This window comes from Cebus imitator, unplaced genomic scaffold (genome assembly GCF_001604975.1).
Source record: "Cebus imitator isolate Cc_AM_T3 unplaced genomic scaffold, Cebus_imitator-1.0 Scaffold711, whole genome shotgun sequence".
Lineage (NCBI taxonomy): Eukaryota > Metazoa > Chordata > Mammalia > Primates > Cebidae > Cebus > Cebus imitator.
The window spans coordinates 18,653-34,202 of NW_016108026.1; the positions used below are offsets into that span (position 1 = coordinate 18,653).

A 15,550-nucleotide genomic window follows, 5' to 3' on the forward strand; every position below is an offset into this window, starting at 1 on the left:
ACCCCCCAGCCCTCATGGCTGAGCAAAGGAGGGAGGTGGGGCCAAGGGCTGAGCCCTCACTTCCTGTGAACTTTCAAATCACAAGACGATGACGCTGTCTGGTTTTAAGTCCTGTGACTCTAGGACCTTCCAGGCAGAATCACTATCTATATCTGCAGAGCACTTCGTAGTTTACACTGATTTCTCACTAATCCACTGGGGCAGAAAATCTCCCTTTCACAACAGAAATGGAAGGGCACCCAGGATGCCACAGTGTTTGGTCGCTGTCTCTCCTCGGCCAAAGGCCACCATTCTGCCACTCCCGGCTCCACAGCCTCCTCTGCCTCACTCTCAGGGCCTGTCACTGTGGAGACTTCGTGGCACCTCCGTGTCCCCTCCCACCTGGCTTCCCAGACACGCACTCCCAGCCTGCAGGCCCTCCACCAGGTCTCTGCCCCCAGCCCCTCTCCCTACACAAGCAGAGCAATCCTTCTAAACTATCTCACCCTCCTCAACTCCTCCCCAGTCCCACCCAGGCTCAGGCCCTCCTCAGTGGCTCCTGGTCAGCAGCATCCTAAGCTCCTTACTCAGCCTGGCTGTCCAGGCCACTGGCAATTTGGTCCTCATAACCCTCTATACCAGCTCACACCACACCCATTCACACTCGCCACTGGCCACACCCATGTTGGCAGGCACAAGCGGCTCCCTGAAGCAGTGCCAGCTGTCCTTGTGTCCCTGAGCACAAGGAGCCATCTGTTCCCCCCAGCTTGCCCAGAGCCTGGCTCTGCCCCTTGACTGAGCAGGTACAAGGCTAGGTGCTAGGGCACTCACCTGTGGCCTTCCTGAGGGCAGGGGTGTGTTTTATTGGTATTTATCCCTCTATCCACCCATTCACCCAAGCAGTTACAGAAGACTTATATGTGTCAGACACATGAACAAGTGACACGGTGGCATTCAACGTGTAAAATCAAGTGTACAATTTACCTTAAGAACATCTTGCTTGCACTTTTCTACTTTGTCTTGCAATTTCTTGAGCTGTTCAGGGTTGAGGGACGGGTCTGCCTTGCTGTTGGCTTCTCGTGAGATAGCCAGCTTCTCCTCTTTGCATGCTGCATGGTGGGCTTTCTTTGCTGCTTCTACCTACAAGGAGAATTCGTTCCTGAATGCCATGTCGCTGGGAGTTCAGGATCCTCCCTAGAGGTTACACAGACCATGAGAATGCTTGTGCTACCAAGAGGGGAGGAAAAAGCAGGTGGAAAACTGTACGTCTACTATCACAGCAACTCGTCACAACAGGAACGCACTCAACACACATATCTACAGAGAACTTGCTTTGCCCCATGCATGGTTCGAGGCACCAGGGACACAGCAAGAGACACAAGAGCCTGAGCATTCGTGAAGCTTCCATTTGAGTTGGGGGAGGCAGATCCAGTAGAGGAAAAGCTACATGCCAGAGTCCATCAGAAGGTGTTAAGTGTGGTGGAGGGGAAGACAGACAGGGAGCATGGCGTGGGCGGAGAAAGCCAACTGAGATGGCATGGAGCACACACACGGAGGGGTATGGGCATCCCAGGAAGACCACGCCAGGCTGCTGGATCAGCAAATACAAAGAAAGTTCCGAGAAGGAACATAGCACAAGTGAGAGGGCTATGCTGGGGAGGCAGAGTAACTGGTCACATTTCCCCTTGTTTTAATGGCTATTTTACACACACACACACACACACACACACACACACACACACACACAGAGAGATTTAATAGATCATTCCTTCTTTGAGCCAAAGCCACAAATTAGCACTTTGGGAGGCCAAGGCGGGTGGATCACCTGAGGTCAGGAGTTCAAGACCAGCCTGGCCAACATGGTAAAACCCTGTCTCTACTAAAAATACAAAAAATTAGCAGGGTGTGGTGGCATGCACCTATAATTGTAATACCAGCTACTCAGAAGGCTGAGGCAGGAGAATCGCATGAACCTGGGAGGCAGAGGTTGCAGTGAGCTGAGATTCCACCACTGCACTCCAGCCTGGGTGAGACAGCGAGACTCCATCTCAAAAAATAAAAACAAAAAACTTAAAGAATGCATATAGAGCATTCAGCGCCTTGAACCTGAGTAAATGTCAGCCACAATGGGCTTCTAGCCTGAGGAGTAGCTTTTTCTCTACCAGGTCTGGCCTCCAGTGCCTAGAGCCAATGGCAGGAACTCCTGGGTGCAGGAGGGGGTGCTGCTGGTAGGGCGCCAGGCACAGCGACGTGGGGAGGCAGGCAGAATGGGGCTGGGCAGGGAAGCCTGCAGGAGGGACGTACCTCTTTCAGCTTCTTGGCCCAGGGCTTCTGTGCCTTCCGAAAGCCATCCTCGGCTTCCTTGGTCTCCTTGAAGCTGCCCATCATCTGCTTGTGAAAGGCTTCCTTCTGCCAATTCTTGATCTTCTCAAAGTCCTCATTCATCAGTGAGGCCTTCACCTCCAGGTGCAGCTCACTCACCCTCTCTGCCTCGGACATGACGGCTGTCCAGGCCTTCTCCACGGTGCCGTACTGGGGCCCTGCACAGGGGAGAGAAGCTGCGGGTCACTCTGCGCTGGCCGTGGTGGGGTCTCCTCTGCTCATACCTCAGCTGTTCATGTGGGCATTTAGACCACAGAGAGGGTTTCCTTTTGGTTGTTTCAGATATTTTTCTCTCAGGGACTCTGTGCCTTTTTCAGTTCCTGAAGCTGAATTTGCTCTGCCACTCGTGTTAGGAAAATTGCGGGATTACATGACTTTATTTTATATATTTATGAGATAGAGTTTCGCTCTTGCTATCTGTCCATCAATCAATCAATCAATCAATCAATCATCTATCTGATGGAGTTTCGCTCTTTTTGCCCTGGACTGGAGTGCAATGGCGTGATCTTAGCTTATCGCAACCTCCACCTTCTGGGTTCAAGAGATTCTCCTGCTTCAGCCTCCCGAGTAGCTAGGATTACAGGCGCCCGCCACCACGCCTGGCTAAATTTTTGTATTTTAGTAAAGAAGGGGGTTTTATCATGTTGGCCGGGCTGGTCTCAAACTCCTGACCTCAGGTGATACACTCTTCGGCCTCCCAAAGTGCTGGGATTACAGGCATGAGTCACTGTGCCCCACCATGCCTTTCCTTTATTTAAAGCCACTGAACTCTTTAAAAAATCAAATTTCCACATCTTAGAAGTCTTAATTTACTTAAAGGTGGCCAGAGAAGGGGGGGACCTTCTGAAGTGAGCAGACGCTTCTCCCAGGTGTTGGGCACCCACCCACACACGCCAATGCCTCTCCTGGTGTGGCTCCTATCAGCCCTGCTTGGCCCCTGGCCAGCCCTGCACTGCCTCCCTCTGCGGGACTGCGTTCATTCAGTCCCAAAAAGAGCCCAGCTCCAGGCACAAGCTCGAGAACACTGTGGAATGAGGACTGCCCCCTTGGCAGAATGGAAGCCCGTCCTGTGGGAGGAAGGAGAGTAGGAAGCGGGAGCCTGCTCTGGACAAATGTGGCAGGAGGGGCTGAGTCACCTCTCCCTACGCACTGTTCTCAGTCCCTGAGGCTCAGGAAAGAAGCCCTAATCCAGGCTGGCATTTCTGTTAAGCAGGTATGCTGGGGTGGTGTGAGGCTGGAGGGAGGGGGAACCATGACAGAGCTGACACAGAAATTGAGAAGACCCACAGCCAGTCCTCAAGGCGGTCACGGGGACAGTGACCAAGTGCGCCAAGTCATGACGGAGGTGGGTTGGAGGGAGAGCAGGCTGTTAGAACCCAGAGACGGCACATGACTCTGGGGGCTTGGAGACAACAGAGCGCAGCCCTGGAAGCTGGAACCCTCTGTGCCTTAAAATGAGCACATTCCTGTCCTGTCCACAACACCACGGCCAGACTCACAAGGTGAGGGTAGCAAGGGTGCTTTGTAAACCTCAAGCTCTGACTGACAGCTGGATCCCGGGACAGAGGCTGGGGCAGGTGGAAATGAAACGACGACAGTGCCACTGACCGAGGGAGCTGACCGAACCCAGGCCCCTCCTCCACCACAGGCCTGCTCCACAGCCTGAGCACCTACCCTGTGCTAAGGATTGTGCTGAGCCCACACACATGGCCCAAGTCAGCATCATGGGAAAGGACAGGCAGCTGGACTGGACATGGATGGTCTGGGGCCTGGCTCCCCTGGTTGGCTCCTGAGGACAGCCGGTTGGCACAGGAGAGCCTGCCCCAAAACGCACCCTGAGAAATCCATGCTGCTCTGCTTCTTGCTGGAAAGGCTGGAATCAGTCAAGCTCCCGCTTTACTGCTGGGAAGTGTGTTCTAAGCATGGCCCCGGTCCATGTAACAGTGGCACTAATGAAGCTGCAGAATCTTCTGAGCTTTTCGGAGGGGATGGAGTGGGGTGAAACCTCTGCCATACAATACCTGTAATTATAACCTTACAATTCAAACTCAGAAAGCCTGCCAGGTGTTGCTAGTTAGTCTCATCTGACTTGCTACATGGCCAAGTTTAAAAACAAACAGCTCTCAATTTTAGAAACCAAGGTGCTGAGCAGCAAGGCCCTCCATGTGACAGGAATGTACTCAAGTTCTGTGTTAATTCGGCAAGGGCAAGCATGTCCTATGGATGACAAGGGCTGTAGTCCTGTGACCCCAAGGAAAGGGATCAAAAGCTCATGGAGCCTGTGCCTGCTGGGGATGAGCACTCTAATGCTCCCCATAAAAATCACACCCTGCCCTGGAACTGGGAGATGCACTCTTGCCCCAATCTCAAATGACAAGAAATTGGCATAGAGAAGGTCACAATCTGCCCAGAGCCCCTAGCGGGGGCGCAGCTGCCCCCAGGTGCTTACGGGCAGGACCCGTGCCGGGGCCTCCCTACCCTTCTCCACGAGCTGCCTCCAGCGCCGGGCCCACTCGGTGAGCTGCTGCGCATACGCCTTCTCGATGCGTGCCCGCTCATGCAGACAGTTCATGAGGTCGGTGCACAGGCGATGGCCATCGTCAATCCGCTTCACGGTCCGCTTGTAGTTCCCGACCTAGGAGAGAACCAGCTGGGAAGCAGGGGCTTGGGCAGCCTGTCCTTGGCTGCTGCACAAAGGGCCTCCATGTCAACCAGCCCCCGATGTGCCCCGGGGTTGCATGTTTACTACATCCCTCTCCCAGACTCTGAAAGGCACCCGGTGTTGTTAGATAACAAGCCTCTCTGTTTTGTTATTAACAGGATCATACACATCAGTGAATGGGGGCTTCTGAATGTTCTTTAGGTTGGGTACCAAGTAGAAACCTGGCCATGGGTCAGGGAGGGAGGCAGACTGGCTCAGGAAGGGCTACCACAGAGGAAGGGGTGGGGCTGAGGACGCCTGAAAGGGCACCTCATGCAGACTTAGGGGCTGGGGCCAGCTTCCTGGAGTAGGTGACGTCTAACCAAAGCCTTCTGCTCTGATGTCATCCATCACATGCTGGGCTACTGCTTCCCAATCATAGTCATAAACACTTTCCACCTACTGAGCACCCACCATGTGCTAGCCATCCTGCTAGGTGTTTTACATCTCTAAACCCTGTCTCCGCCGACCTAGCAGGAGTAAGTGTCCCCATTTTACAGATGAGGAAAAAAAGGCTTAGAGAAGTCATGTGGTTTGTCAAGATCCTGCAGCCACAGTGGCTGGGCTGGAGCTGAAGGCTTTTTTTTTTTGGAGATGGAGTCTCGCTCCATTGCCCAGGCTGGAGTGCAGTGGCATGATCTTGGCTCACTGCAACCTCCGCCTCCAGAGTTTAAGCATTCCCCTGCCTGCACCTCCCAGGGAGCTGGGACTACAGGTACGCACCACCAGGCCCAGCTAATTCTTGTATTTTTAGTAGAGATAGGGTTTCACCATGTTGGCCAGGAAGGTCTTGATCTCTTGACCTTGTGATCTGCCTGCCTTGGCCTCCCAAAGCGCTGGGAATACAGGTGTGAGGCACCGCACTCTGTCTGAAAGCAGTTTTTCAAACGGTTTCAGGTAGGACTGTCTTGATGGCAAAGCTCTGTCAGGGCTAAGCCGAGTTTTGACTGCCTTTTTTCGCATATGAAAAGAGAAACTAGTTTGCCTAAATTATAAATAATAATAGAATAACAGAAAATGTTAATGGCTAATTTGGGTGAAAATGAAAATGTTCAATATGTTTCATTCTTTGAGCTGCTGGCTTGAGAGGACTGAGTTGCTGATACTTGAGCACCCAGAGGAAATCTGACAGAAAAATGATCTTTTCATCCTTTCTCTCCCACTGCTTTCAAAAATCTTAGTCGACCCCTTGCCAGTTTTACCTTTTCTAAAAATCTCTCTGCCTGGCCCTGCACAGAGATGGGCAAGGGGAGGGAAGAGGGCTGCAGCACCTGGAGGAGGGGCTGTCCCTGAGGCAGAGCTAGACCGGCTGAGATGACTCCACCCCTACGAGAACCAGAATCCTGGTGAAAAGCAAAGACCCCTAGAAGGTGGTTAGCCTGGGCAGCCTTCTCCAGAGACAGATGAGACTTCCGGCTCTGCTCATTCCCTTCAAAGACCTCCCCCAGCAAGGCTGGCAGCTTGGCAGCTCAGCAGCTCATCAAAACATGAGCTGAACCTGAGCATCTACTTGATACTTGAGCAGCTCCTGTGAGGAAGTCAAAAGCAAGCATTTTCACAGCTCATTCAAAGTGACATTATGTGCACCCTTCCCTTAAAATGAGGCTTTACTGTTACAGCAGGACGAAAAAAATACCCAACAAGCAACTCAGTGTCACTGAGCTGGTGGTAGGAGGTGCTGAGGGAATCACAGCCCTACTCAGCCTTGACAGTTGACATGAACCCATGACACAGAGCTGGATTTTAGCTCCCTATTACCGACAGTATTAAAATTGGTAATCACCATCAAATCATGTATTTTCACTCTTGTGAAACCTGCCCACCTCTCTGATTTTCAGAACCCTTGGGAAAAGGTTTAGAGAAAAGAAAAGGGTATTTCTTAACAAGTCACATGTTGGTACCACCCCTCAGCACACACAGGAGCTGCAATACACATTTACACGACAACTCTTGAAATCTGGAAAGCCGCAATGAATGTAGGAAGAATGTTTCTGTAAGTACACATTTTAGGTTTCTGTGTAAGCTTTCGGCCTAGAGGCTGCAGAGGAGCCTGTACTGGTCCCGTGACCACTGCTGGGGACAAGAGGCAAATTGGCTGAGCACAGAGCCAACAGGAGAAGGGGAGTATGACAAACAGCTGTAACCGGGACACCCCAGCAACATCGACCCTGCTGTCCCGTTAACGAAACGGCCGTGTAGCTCATGACAGGCCATCACTCTAAGTCTCTATCACTTCATAAACCACCAAGGACAGAGCAATGTGGCCTTCCCATTTCCCTGGACAAAGCACTGCAGTAGTCCAGGAGCAGAGCTACTTACAGCTGTTTCTCTAGGTTGAGATGGAATCTACACACAGGCAAAGCTGCCCACTACAGGGTGCATTTAGATGAGGGTGGAGAAATATATACCGCTGCCTACCACCTCCACTTTCGGCTCTCATGAAGTGCCTCTGTGCCCCGTTGCAGCCCATCCCCTCCCCACACAGCCCCCGGCAACCACAGACATGATTTCTGCCCCTTTTCCAGGATGGCAAGGATATATGGAATCACACAGTATGCAGCCTGGCTTTTGAGACTGGCTTCTGTCATTTCCCATAATGCTTCTGAGACGGATCCATGTTGCTGTCTATGTCAGAAGTTCATTCTATCTTATTGCTAAGTACTACTCTATTGTGCAGTTATATCACCATTTAGTTTATCCATTCATCCTGTTGAAGGTAGCTTGGGTCATTTTCAGATGGGGTCATTATAAATAAAAAAGCTGTAACGTCCATCTGTGGGTCTTTTATGGGGACACATGCTTTCATTTCTCTTGGGGGAATACCTAGGAGTAGAACTGTTACATGGCACATGCATGTTTAACAAAACTGCCAAAATGCTATCCAAAGTGACTGTCCCACTTTGCATTCCCATCAGCGACAGATGAGAGTTCCAGCTGTCTTGTGTGCTCCTGGCACTTGCTATTGTCAGGGTGTTTTGTTCAGTTTTGTTATTTTTAGCCATTCTATTTAGTGTAGCAATATTGCGTTGTGATTTCAATTTGCATCTCCCTGAAGTCTAATAATACTGCAAATCTTTTCTTATGACTATTTGCCATCTGTATGCCTTCCTGAGTAAAGTTTGTTCCTTTTTTTTTTCTTTTTGCTTTGTTGCCCAGGTTAGAGTGTAGTGGCACAATCATGACTTACTGCAGCTTTAACCTCCCAGGCTCAAGTGATCCTCCCACCTCAGCCTCCTGAGTAGCTGGAACTACAGGCAAGTGCCACCACACCTGGCTAATGTGTGTACTTTTGCAGAGACGGGGTTTTGCCATGGTGCCCAGGCCAGTCTTGAATTCCTGGGCTCAAATGATCCTCCCACCTCGGCCTCCCAAAGTTGTTAGGATTACAGGTGTGAGCCACAGCACCTGGCCTGTTCCCTTTTTAATACTTTTTTCTTTTAGATGAAGTCTAAACCTCCATCTCCCAGGTTCAAGCGAGTCTCCTGCCTCAGCATCCCGAGTAGCTAGGACTACAGGCACATGCCACCATGCCCAGCTATATATTTTTTTGTATTTTAGTAGAAACAGGGTTTCATTGTATTGCCCAGGCTGCTTGCAAACTGCTGAGCTCAGGGAATCCATCCGCCTCAACCTCCCAAAGTGTTGGGATTACAGGTGTGAGCCACTGCACCCGGCCACATTTTTTAAAAAATCAAAGGTATTATATAATGACTAGCTTTTAAAATGCAAGAAAATTTTCAAATATTTGACAAATCGATCATACATTAAAATCAGCACATACATAAACTACTTCTCTGTCAGTGTCATAATTAAAAAGCTCTCTTTCACTTTTTCAAAACATGAGCTTGTTTTGGGATAGCCAAATGGCAATGGCTGAGAACTTTAGGTAGAAACTGAATATAAGCATGCTTTCTTCCAAACATATTAATTGATTCATTCACAAAATCCTTATCTTTGAACCAGGTATGAAGCTATGTTCCTAATTTCCTCTAAATTCAGGCTCACTCCACTCAGAAACTAAGCTACCAAAGACAAATTTTCAGCATACATGTGCCTGGACATCCCTTCACTGCCCTAAAGGACTGCCTGGCAGATGGAGGGCCAACCATGTACCTACTGAGGGACTCCACACTTGGGCACTGGAACTGGGGCACTGGGAGGAGGGGGTGAGAGGTACCCTGATGGCAATATCCAAAGGGCATCTTCAAGGACAGCTGGGAGGCTGGCCAGATTAAAGGTGAGGCCAGGGAAATAATTCCAGGTGCAGGGAACAGCATCAGAAAAAGGAAGGTGGTCAGCATGGCGACCGTGGGGCACTGAGAGAAGTCAGCTGGGAATGCAACATAGAACACAGAGAATGATTGGTAATGAGGGAGGGCAGACGGTGAGAAAGCTGAGGGCTGGGCCTTCATCCTGAAGGGTGCTGGGCTTGGGGACTGTGGGGGCTCAGAAGGCTGGTGGGGGTGGGTACATCCTGGAAGGAAGGATGACAGCAGCCTTCAGAGAAAGGGGCTGCAACAGTGGAACCCAGGGCGGGCGAGCTGGAAAAGGGAGCTGCCACCCTCCAGGTGGTGAATGCGGGGACAGAGGTAATGGGATCCCTGGCTCCCAGACAGGCTTCTCTGCATACAGCATCCCCACCTTCTCCAGGCTGGGCCCAGCAGGCTTGGGAAAGAGAACCTCCTTTCTCTTGTCGCCCAGGCTGGAGTGCGATGGTGTGATGTCGGCTCACTGCAACCTCTGCCTTCCGGGTTCAAGAGATTCTCCTGCCTCAGCCTCCTGAGTGGCTGGGATTACAGGTGTCCACAACTATGCCCAGCTAATTTTGTATTTTTAGTAAAGACAGGGTATCTCTACTAAAAATTGGTCAGGCTGGTCTCAAATTCCCGACCTCAGGTGATCCACCCGCCTCAGTCTCCTAAAGCAGTGTATGGATAACAGGAGCATGCTCCTTTCTAGGGTCCTTGGAGGCCACTCTCCCACCTCCCAGGGATGGACTTTGGGGCCACATCCCTCACAATCAAGCTCTGCCTCTAGGGAATCCACTCCCTTCCCCATTCCCTTCCTGGAGCCCAGGACTGGCCCTGCCCTTGCCTTCCACTAGGCCGCACCCACTCCCTCTCAGTGAGCCAGGCTTCTAATTGTTCCTCCGAGAACCCAGTGTCAGGTAAGCCTCAGTTTTAAAATCGGCTAGGGCTGGAGTCTCAACCATCCCTATGCAGAAACATCCATGTAATCAGGAGCAGAGAAAGGAGCCCTACCTGAAACCCAGCGGCTTACTGTCACAGGCGTGCTGGAGGGACTATCCAAGGAGGCCGTGCCAGCTCCTCCTCCATCCTGCATGCACCTGGTGTAAACAGTCCCAAGGTGCCTTTCACAAAGACACTGGGGGAAGATCTGCTGTGCAGACACAGGATCACGCCAAGCTCTGCGGCGATCCCAACCCCTAATACCTTCAGACTGTGTGCCCTGAGAGGATGTGGACCTGTGCCTTTCTAATCCACCACTCTTTCTCTGCTGCTACCCACAGGGTCTACCACATAGCAGCCACCCCATAAAAATGTGAAGTAAAGCCGGGCGCGGTGGCTCAAGCCTGTAATCCCAGCACTTTGGGAGGCTGAGACGGGTGGATCACGAGGTCAAGAGATCGAGACCATCCTGGTCAACATGGTGAAACCCCGTCTCTACTAAAACTACAAAAAATTAGCTGGGCATGGTGGCGCGTGCCTGTAATCCCAGCTACTCAGGAGGCTGAGGCAGGAGAATTGCCTGAACCCAGGAGGCGGAGGTTGCGGTGAGCCGAGATCGCGCCATTGCACTCCAGCCTGGGTAACAAGAGCGAAACTCCGTCTCAAAAAAAAAAAAAAAAAAGTGAAGTAAAACCAAAACATGACCAGAAGAAAATGTAGGTGACTACATTTGTGACTCAGGGTAGGGCTCCTTAAAGAGAATTTTTTTTTTTTGAGATGGAGTCTAGCTCTGTCACCCAGGCTGGAGTACAGTGGCGTGATCACGGCTCACTGTAACCTCCACCTCCTAGTTCAAGCAATTCTCCTGCCTCAGTCTCCTGAGTAGCTGGGCTGACAGCACACAGAGCACACAGACGCCTCTGCATGTGGGTGTCTGGAGAGATGCGCCTGAGAACTGCAAGGCAGCTCTACACCTGCAGACTGACAACCTCTAGAGAGCGGGAAAGGCCCACTGTGGGCAGAGGTGGACGTATAGCACCCTTTACTGGATGTACTAGTGGAAAGCAGACTGGGTAGGCCTCTGCACACGACCCGGCAGTCATTAAGTCATGATACATGCAGGTGCCCTACGACGACCCAGCAACTTCATTCCAGGCTCACTTCCCCACAGAAATGTTCCCTTGGGTCCCAGGGCAGGCAGGGGGCTTCTCCCTGGGGAATGCATAGGTAAGCACGGGGCCCAACAGTGCAGCAGGAAGAAGGATGCAAGACCACGTGGACACACTGACCTGGAACAGAAACAACGATGTGGGGCATGACGCCATTTACATCAACTAAGAATGTGTGCACATGAAGGAGGGGTACAAAGATTATGAGAGCAGACGCTAATAAAGGCTGTAACATTAGAGATGGGGAGGGGGCCTAGGTATCAACTGCAGGTGGAGAAATGGAGACAGGAACAGTATTGACGAATGAGACCCCCTCCTACCTGCCCCCATCCCAGCTCTCTGTTAAGTCTTGGCTCCTTTTCCCCATGGAGGCTTCTCTGATGCAGCCCGTCCTTGCTGGAGCACCAGTATAGAGCGCTGGCCCAGTCTACACCACCTGCACCCACAGACAGCGGAGACTCGTCTGAGAGCTCCTGACATCTGGTCCAGCAGGGGGCTACAATGGCCCTTCCAAACACTGTCCCCATGCCCCTTGGGTCACAGCTCGTTTCAAAATTGCCTCGAGCACATTAGCCTCACTTCCCTAGCTAGACTGCAAGCCTCCTGGCAACAGGCACCACACACTGAGTGATTTTCACTAGTGACGGCATCATAATAGAGCATGCCCATACTCAGCCAGGCAGGGTACTGACAGTTTTACTTGCCACCCCACTTAATTTTGTGACAGTGCAAGCCAGGGGAATTATTGATGCCTATTTTTTAAAATTAAATTGAATTTTATTACTTTATTTGTGAGAAGGGCCTCACTCTATTTCCCAGGCTAGAGTGTGGCGGCACAATCAGAGGCATGACACTCCTGGCTAAAGCAATCCTCCTGCCTCAGCCTCTGAGTAGCTGGGACCACAGGTATGTACCACTACACCTGGCTAATTTTTTTATTTTTTGTAGAGACAGGTTCTTACTATGTTGTCAGGGCTGATTTCAAACTCCTGGGCTCAAGCAATCCTCCCAGTTGGGCCTCCCAAAGTGCCGGGATTACAGGCGTGGGTCACCACAGGTGGCCTAGTGTCCCTATTTTACAGAAAAGGAAACTGAACTTTGAAGAGACACAGTCGCTCATGGTCATGCAGCAGCAGGAGAGGCCACCTGCCCAAACCTCCCTCGGGCCAGGATCAGAGCTGGTGTAAACTGAGACTTACCGGGTCAACATCAGATGGTGTGTGTGCTTCCAGCCAGCCCTGTGGGCTCCAGCAAGAATCACAAACAGAATTCCAGACTCCAAGCAGCACACAGGCCCTGCTCCCATCCCCACCATACGCCAACCACGTTCCCAGGAACCCCAAGCCTGTAAACTACTAGGACCTGTGGCCAAAGACGACCTTGATTTTAAGCTCAGGATGATCGTGCCCTTCAGTCTGTGGCCCTGAAGGCCCAAGCACAACAGCTGCTCCCTCTGCACCTTGGAGAGGAAGGGTCAAGGGTGAGCCAGCTGTGCCAAGCTGACCAACAGAAGAGCTCCTGGTAGTACCCCTCTCCAGGCAAGCCCATGGAACCAAAGTCAAATGTTTTATCCAAAGCTGACCAAGTATGCCAAGAAGCTCCAGCGTCTCCTCTGTCAGCCTGGAAGACAAGGATGAGAGGCAACTCTTCAGGAATCCCTTGCTTCCAGTTCTGCAGTTGGCAACAAGATGGGCAAAATGTGCTTTTGATATCTTGCTCAAATCCATTGGATTTCCCTGCCCTAACGGGACCTCCTTCCCTTCAAGACCTGCTTTCATGAGGGGAGCAGCACAGGTCTGGCCCTGCCCTGAAATGTGTAACTTTATATAAGTTCCTCTCCATTTATTTCTGTCCTTTTCGTTGTCAAGTAGTCAGAGCTATTCCTGTGAGGACCAAGTGCCCCTGGACAGGAGGCGCTGCAGGGCAGGTTTCTTCCCAGCCAGCTGGGCTTTCCACCAGCCACGGCTATCGCCTGACAAGATCTAACTTCTTGCTAAGCCACTTCTTCACCCCGTCTGGGGGCCAGGGTGGGGGGTGGGGTGAGCCTTCACTATTCCAGGGTTTCTGATTGAAGCTGATACTGGAGCTTCCTGGCATACCTGATCAGCTCTGGGTAAAATATTTGACTCTGGTTCCATGGGCTTACCTGGAGGAGCACTACCAGGGGGTTCTTCCTTCTGTGGCTCAGCTTGGACCAGCTGGCTCGCCCTTGTCCCTTCCTCTCCAGGGTGCAGAAGGAACAGTGTCCAGTCTGTTGATGCCACCAGCTGGCTGGCTCCCCCCGAAGCATTCATAACTCCATTTCCGAGTGCCTGGCAACACCCTCTTGCCACTCAGAGATATTTAATGAACAACCACTGTGTGTGAAGGACCACAAGGCCCTAGGTATACAGCAGTGAACAAGCTGCCATGACACTGTTCCTCATGGAACTGATGAGGGAAAAAAATAAAGCAATGAGACAGTGACAAATTCTGAGAAGAAATACTCTGGGTGCTCAGGGCTGCCTGAAGGAAGCGATGTTTGAGGCAAGAGCTGAAGGCAGCTCTGAGGCAAGGCTGCTTTCTGACAGCCAAAGGAAGATGCCACAAGGCCCGCGGAGAGTGAGCTGGGGGCGCTGCTGCCCCTGGGACACCTCCCCTATGGCTCACCCCTCCCCTGGTACCCTGTGTGGACATGTGCTGTCACATGCCAAAATACATTAAAATAGTGGTTCTGAGGGCAACTACTATGCCTCTATATGTCTCCATCGTCCATGCCAGGCAGAGAGAAGGCATCCTATCTTCTCAGAGCCCAAATGGTGACGGGAGCTGGGATTTCCATTCTCTATGGAAAGGAAGGGACTGGCAAGTTGCTGAGACCTCAGAGGCATGGCCAATGAAACAACTTGTGATCCTTTATCTATCTGTTGTTTTTCTGGTTTGGTTTTGTTTTTTGAGATGGCGTTTCACTCTGTTACCAGGCTAGAGTGCAGTGGTGCGATCTTGGCTCACTGTGAAATCCGCCTCCCAGGTTCAAGCGATTCTCCTGCCTCAGCCTCCCAAGTAGCTAGGATTATAAGCGCCCACCACCATGCCCAGCTAATTTTTTTATTTTTAGTAGAGACAGGGCTTCACTATGTTGGCCAGGCTGGTCTAGAACTCTTGACCTCAGGTGGTCTGCCTGCCTCAGCCTCCGAAAGTGCTGGGATTATAGGTGTGAGCCACCACGCCCGGCCTATTTATCAGATCTTAATCCTGTGAGTCATACAAGTTCTCCCCATGGTACCTAAAAGGAATCAACTCTTAGCACATCATCAGCCAGTAACCGCATGGCTGAAGGATGAGCAGCTCCTGGTCCTTCTGCACATTCCTGAGAGTCATGTAAACAGTGTGCTGTAGCGCCTCACCAGGCCTTCACTGCAGCTACAAAGCTTTCAGGGAAATCAAGGGCCTGAGTTACTTTATCCCTAAGCCTACCTGTGCCCCAAGCAGCTGGGAGGGCTCCAGGACTAAGTACCTTCTCCTCAGGACTGTGCCCTGCAGGGTCACTACCTCTCGCCCACATCCCTGGGGAGGGTGTGCACGTGGCTGGCTGATGTTGTACCTGTACACACCTGCCAGGTGTCTCCATGGTGACAGCTTCCGGCAAATTTCTTCCAATCTATCCTAACCCCTACGCTGAGTCTTCCTTTCCAAACGGGGATGACTGTTGATCTTAGGGTTGTGAAATCTGTGACGTGTGTTTGAAAACACCAAAGAGTAACAGGTGTGCTTGAAAAATCATCAAGTCTGTGCCTTGCTTTCAGATCTCAAACTGCATCCTCATTTCTATGGGATTCCACTCATCCTGGTCCCCAAACTTCCTACCAGTTTGTCCACCACTGGGCTCCCAACTTGTCCCAGCCCTGGAATGAAGGCCCTAGGAGTTCCACACCTTGGTGCTACCTTGAACCACAACCCCAGACTACCCCCTAACCTCACTGCGCCCCCCCATCTGCAAATGAGGTGATGCTATTTACACTGCAGGACCCAAGAGGGTTAGAGACGTGGCCGGGCGCGGTGCCTCACACCTGTAATCCCAGCACTTTGGGAGGCTGAGGTGGGTGGATCACCTGAGGTCAGGAGTTCAAGACCAGCCTGGCCATCACGGT

At 51.6% G+C, this 15,550-nt stretch overlaps 1 protein-coding gene across 7 annotated transcripts in view; it reads right to left on the reverse strand.

Moving 5' to 3' along the window:
• PACSIN2 (protein kinase C and casein kinase substrate in neurons 2) overlaps window positions 1-15,550 on the reverse strand; it is a 129,987-nt gene that overhangs the window by 15,759 nt on the left and 98,678 nt on the right. For all 7 annotated transcript variants that reach the window (XM_017518877.2, XM_017518878.2, XM_017518876.2 and 4 more), the window contains exons 3-5: window positions 4,840-4,996; window positions 2,284-2,519; window positions 964-1,119 (exon numbers count right to left, since the gene is read on the reverse strand). In XM_017518877.2, coding sequence (XP_017374366.1) covers window positions 964-1,119; window positions 2,284-2,519; window positions 4,840-4,996 — 549 coding nt within the window. The remainder of the gene's footprint in view (window positions 1-963; window positions 1,120-2,283; window positions 2,520-4,839; window positions 4,997-15,550) is intronic.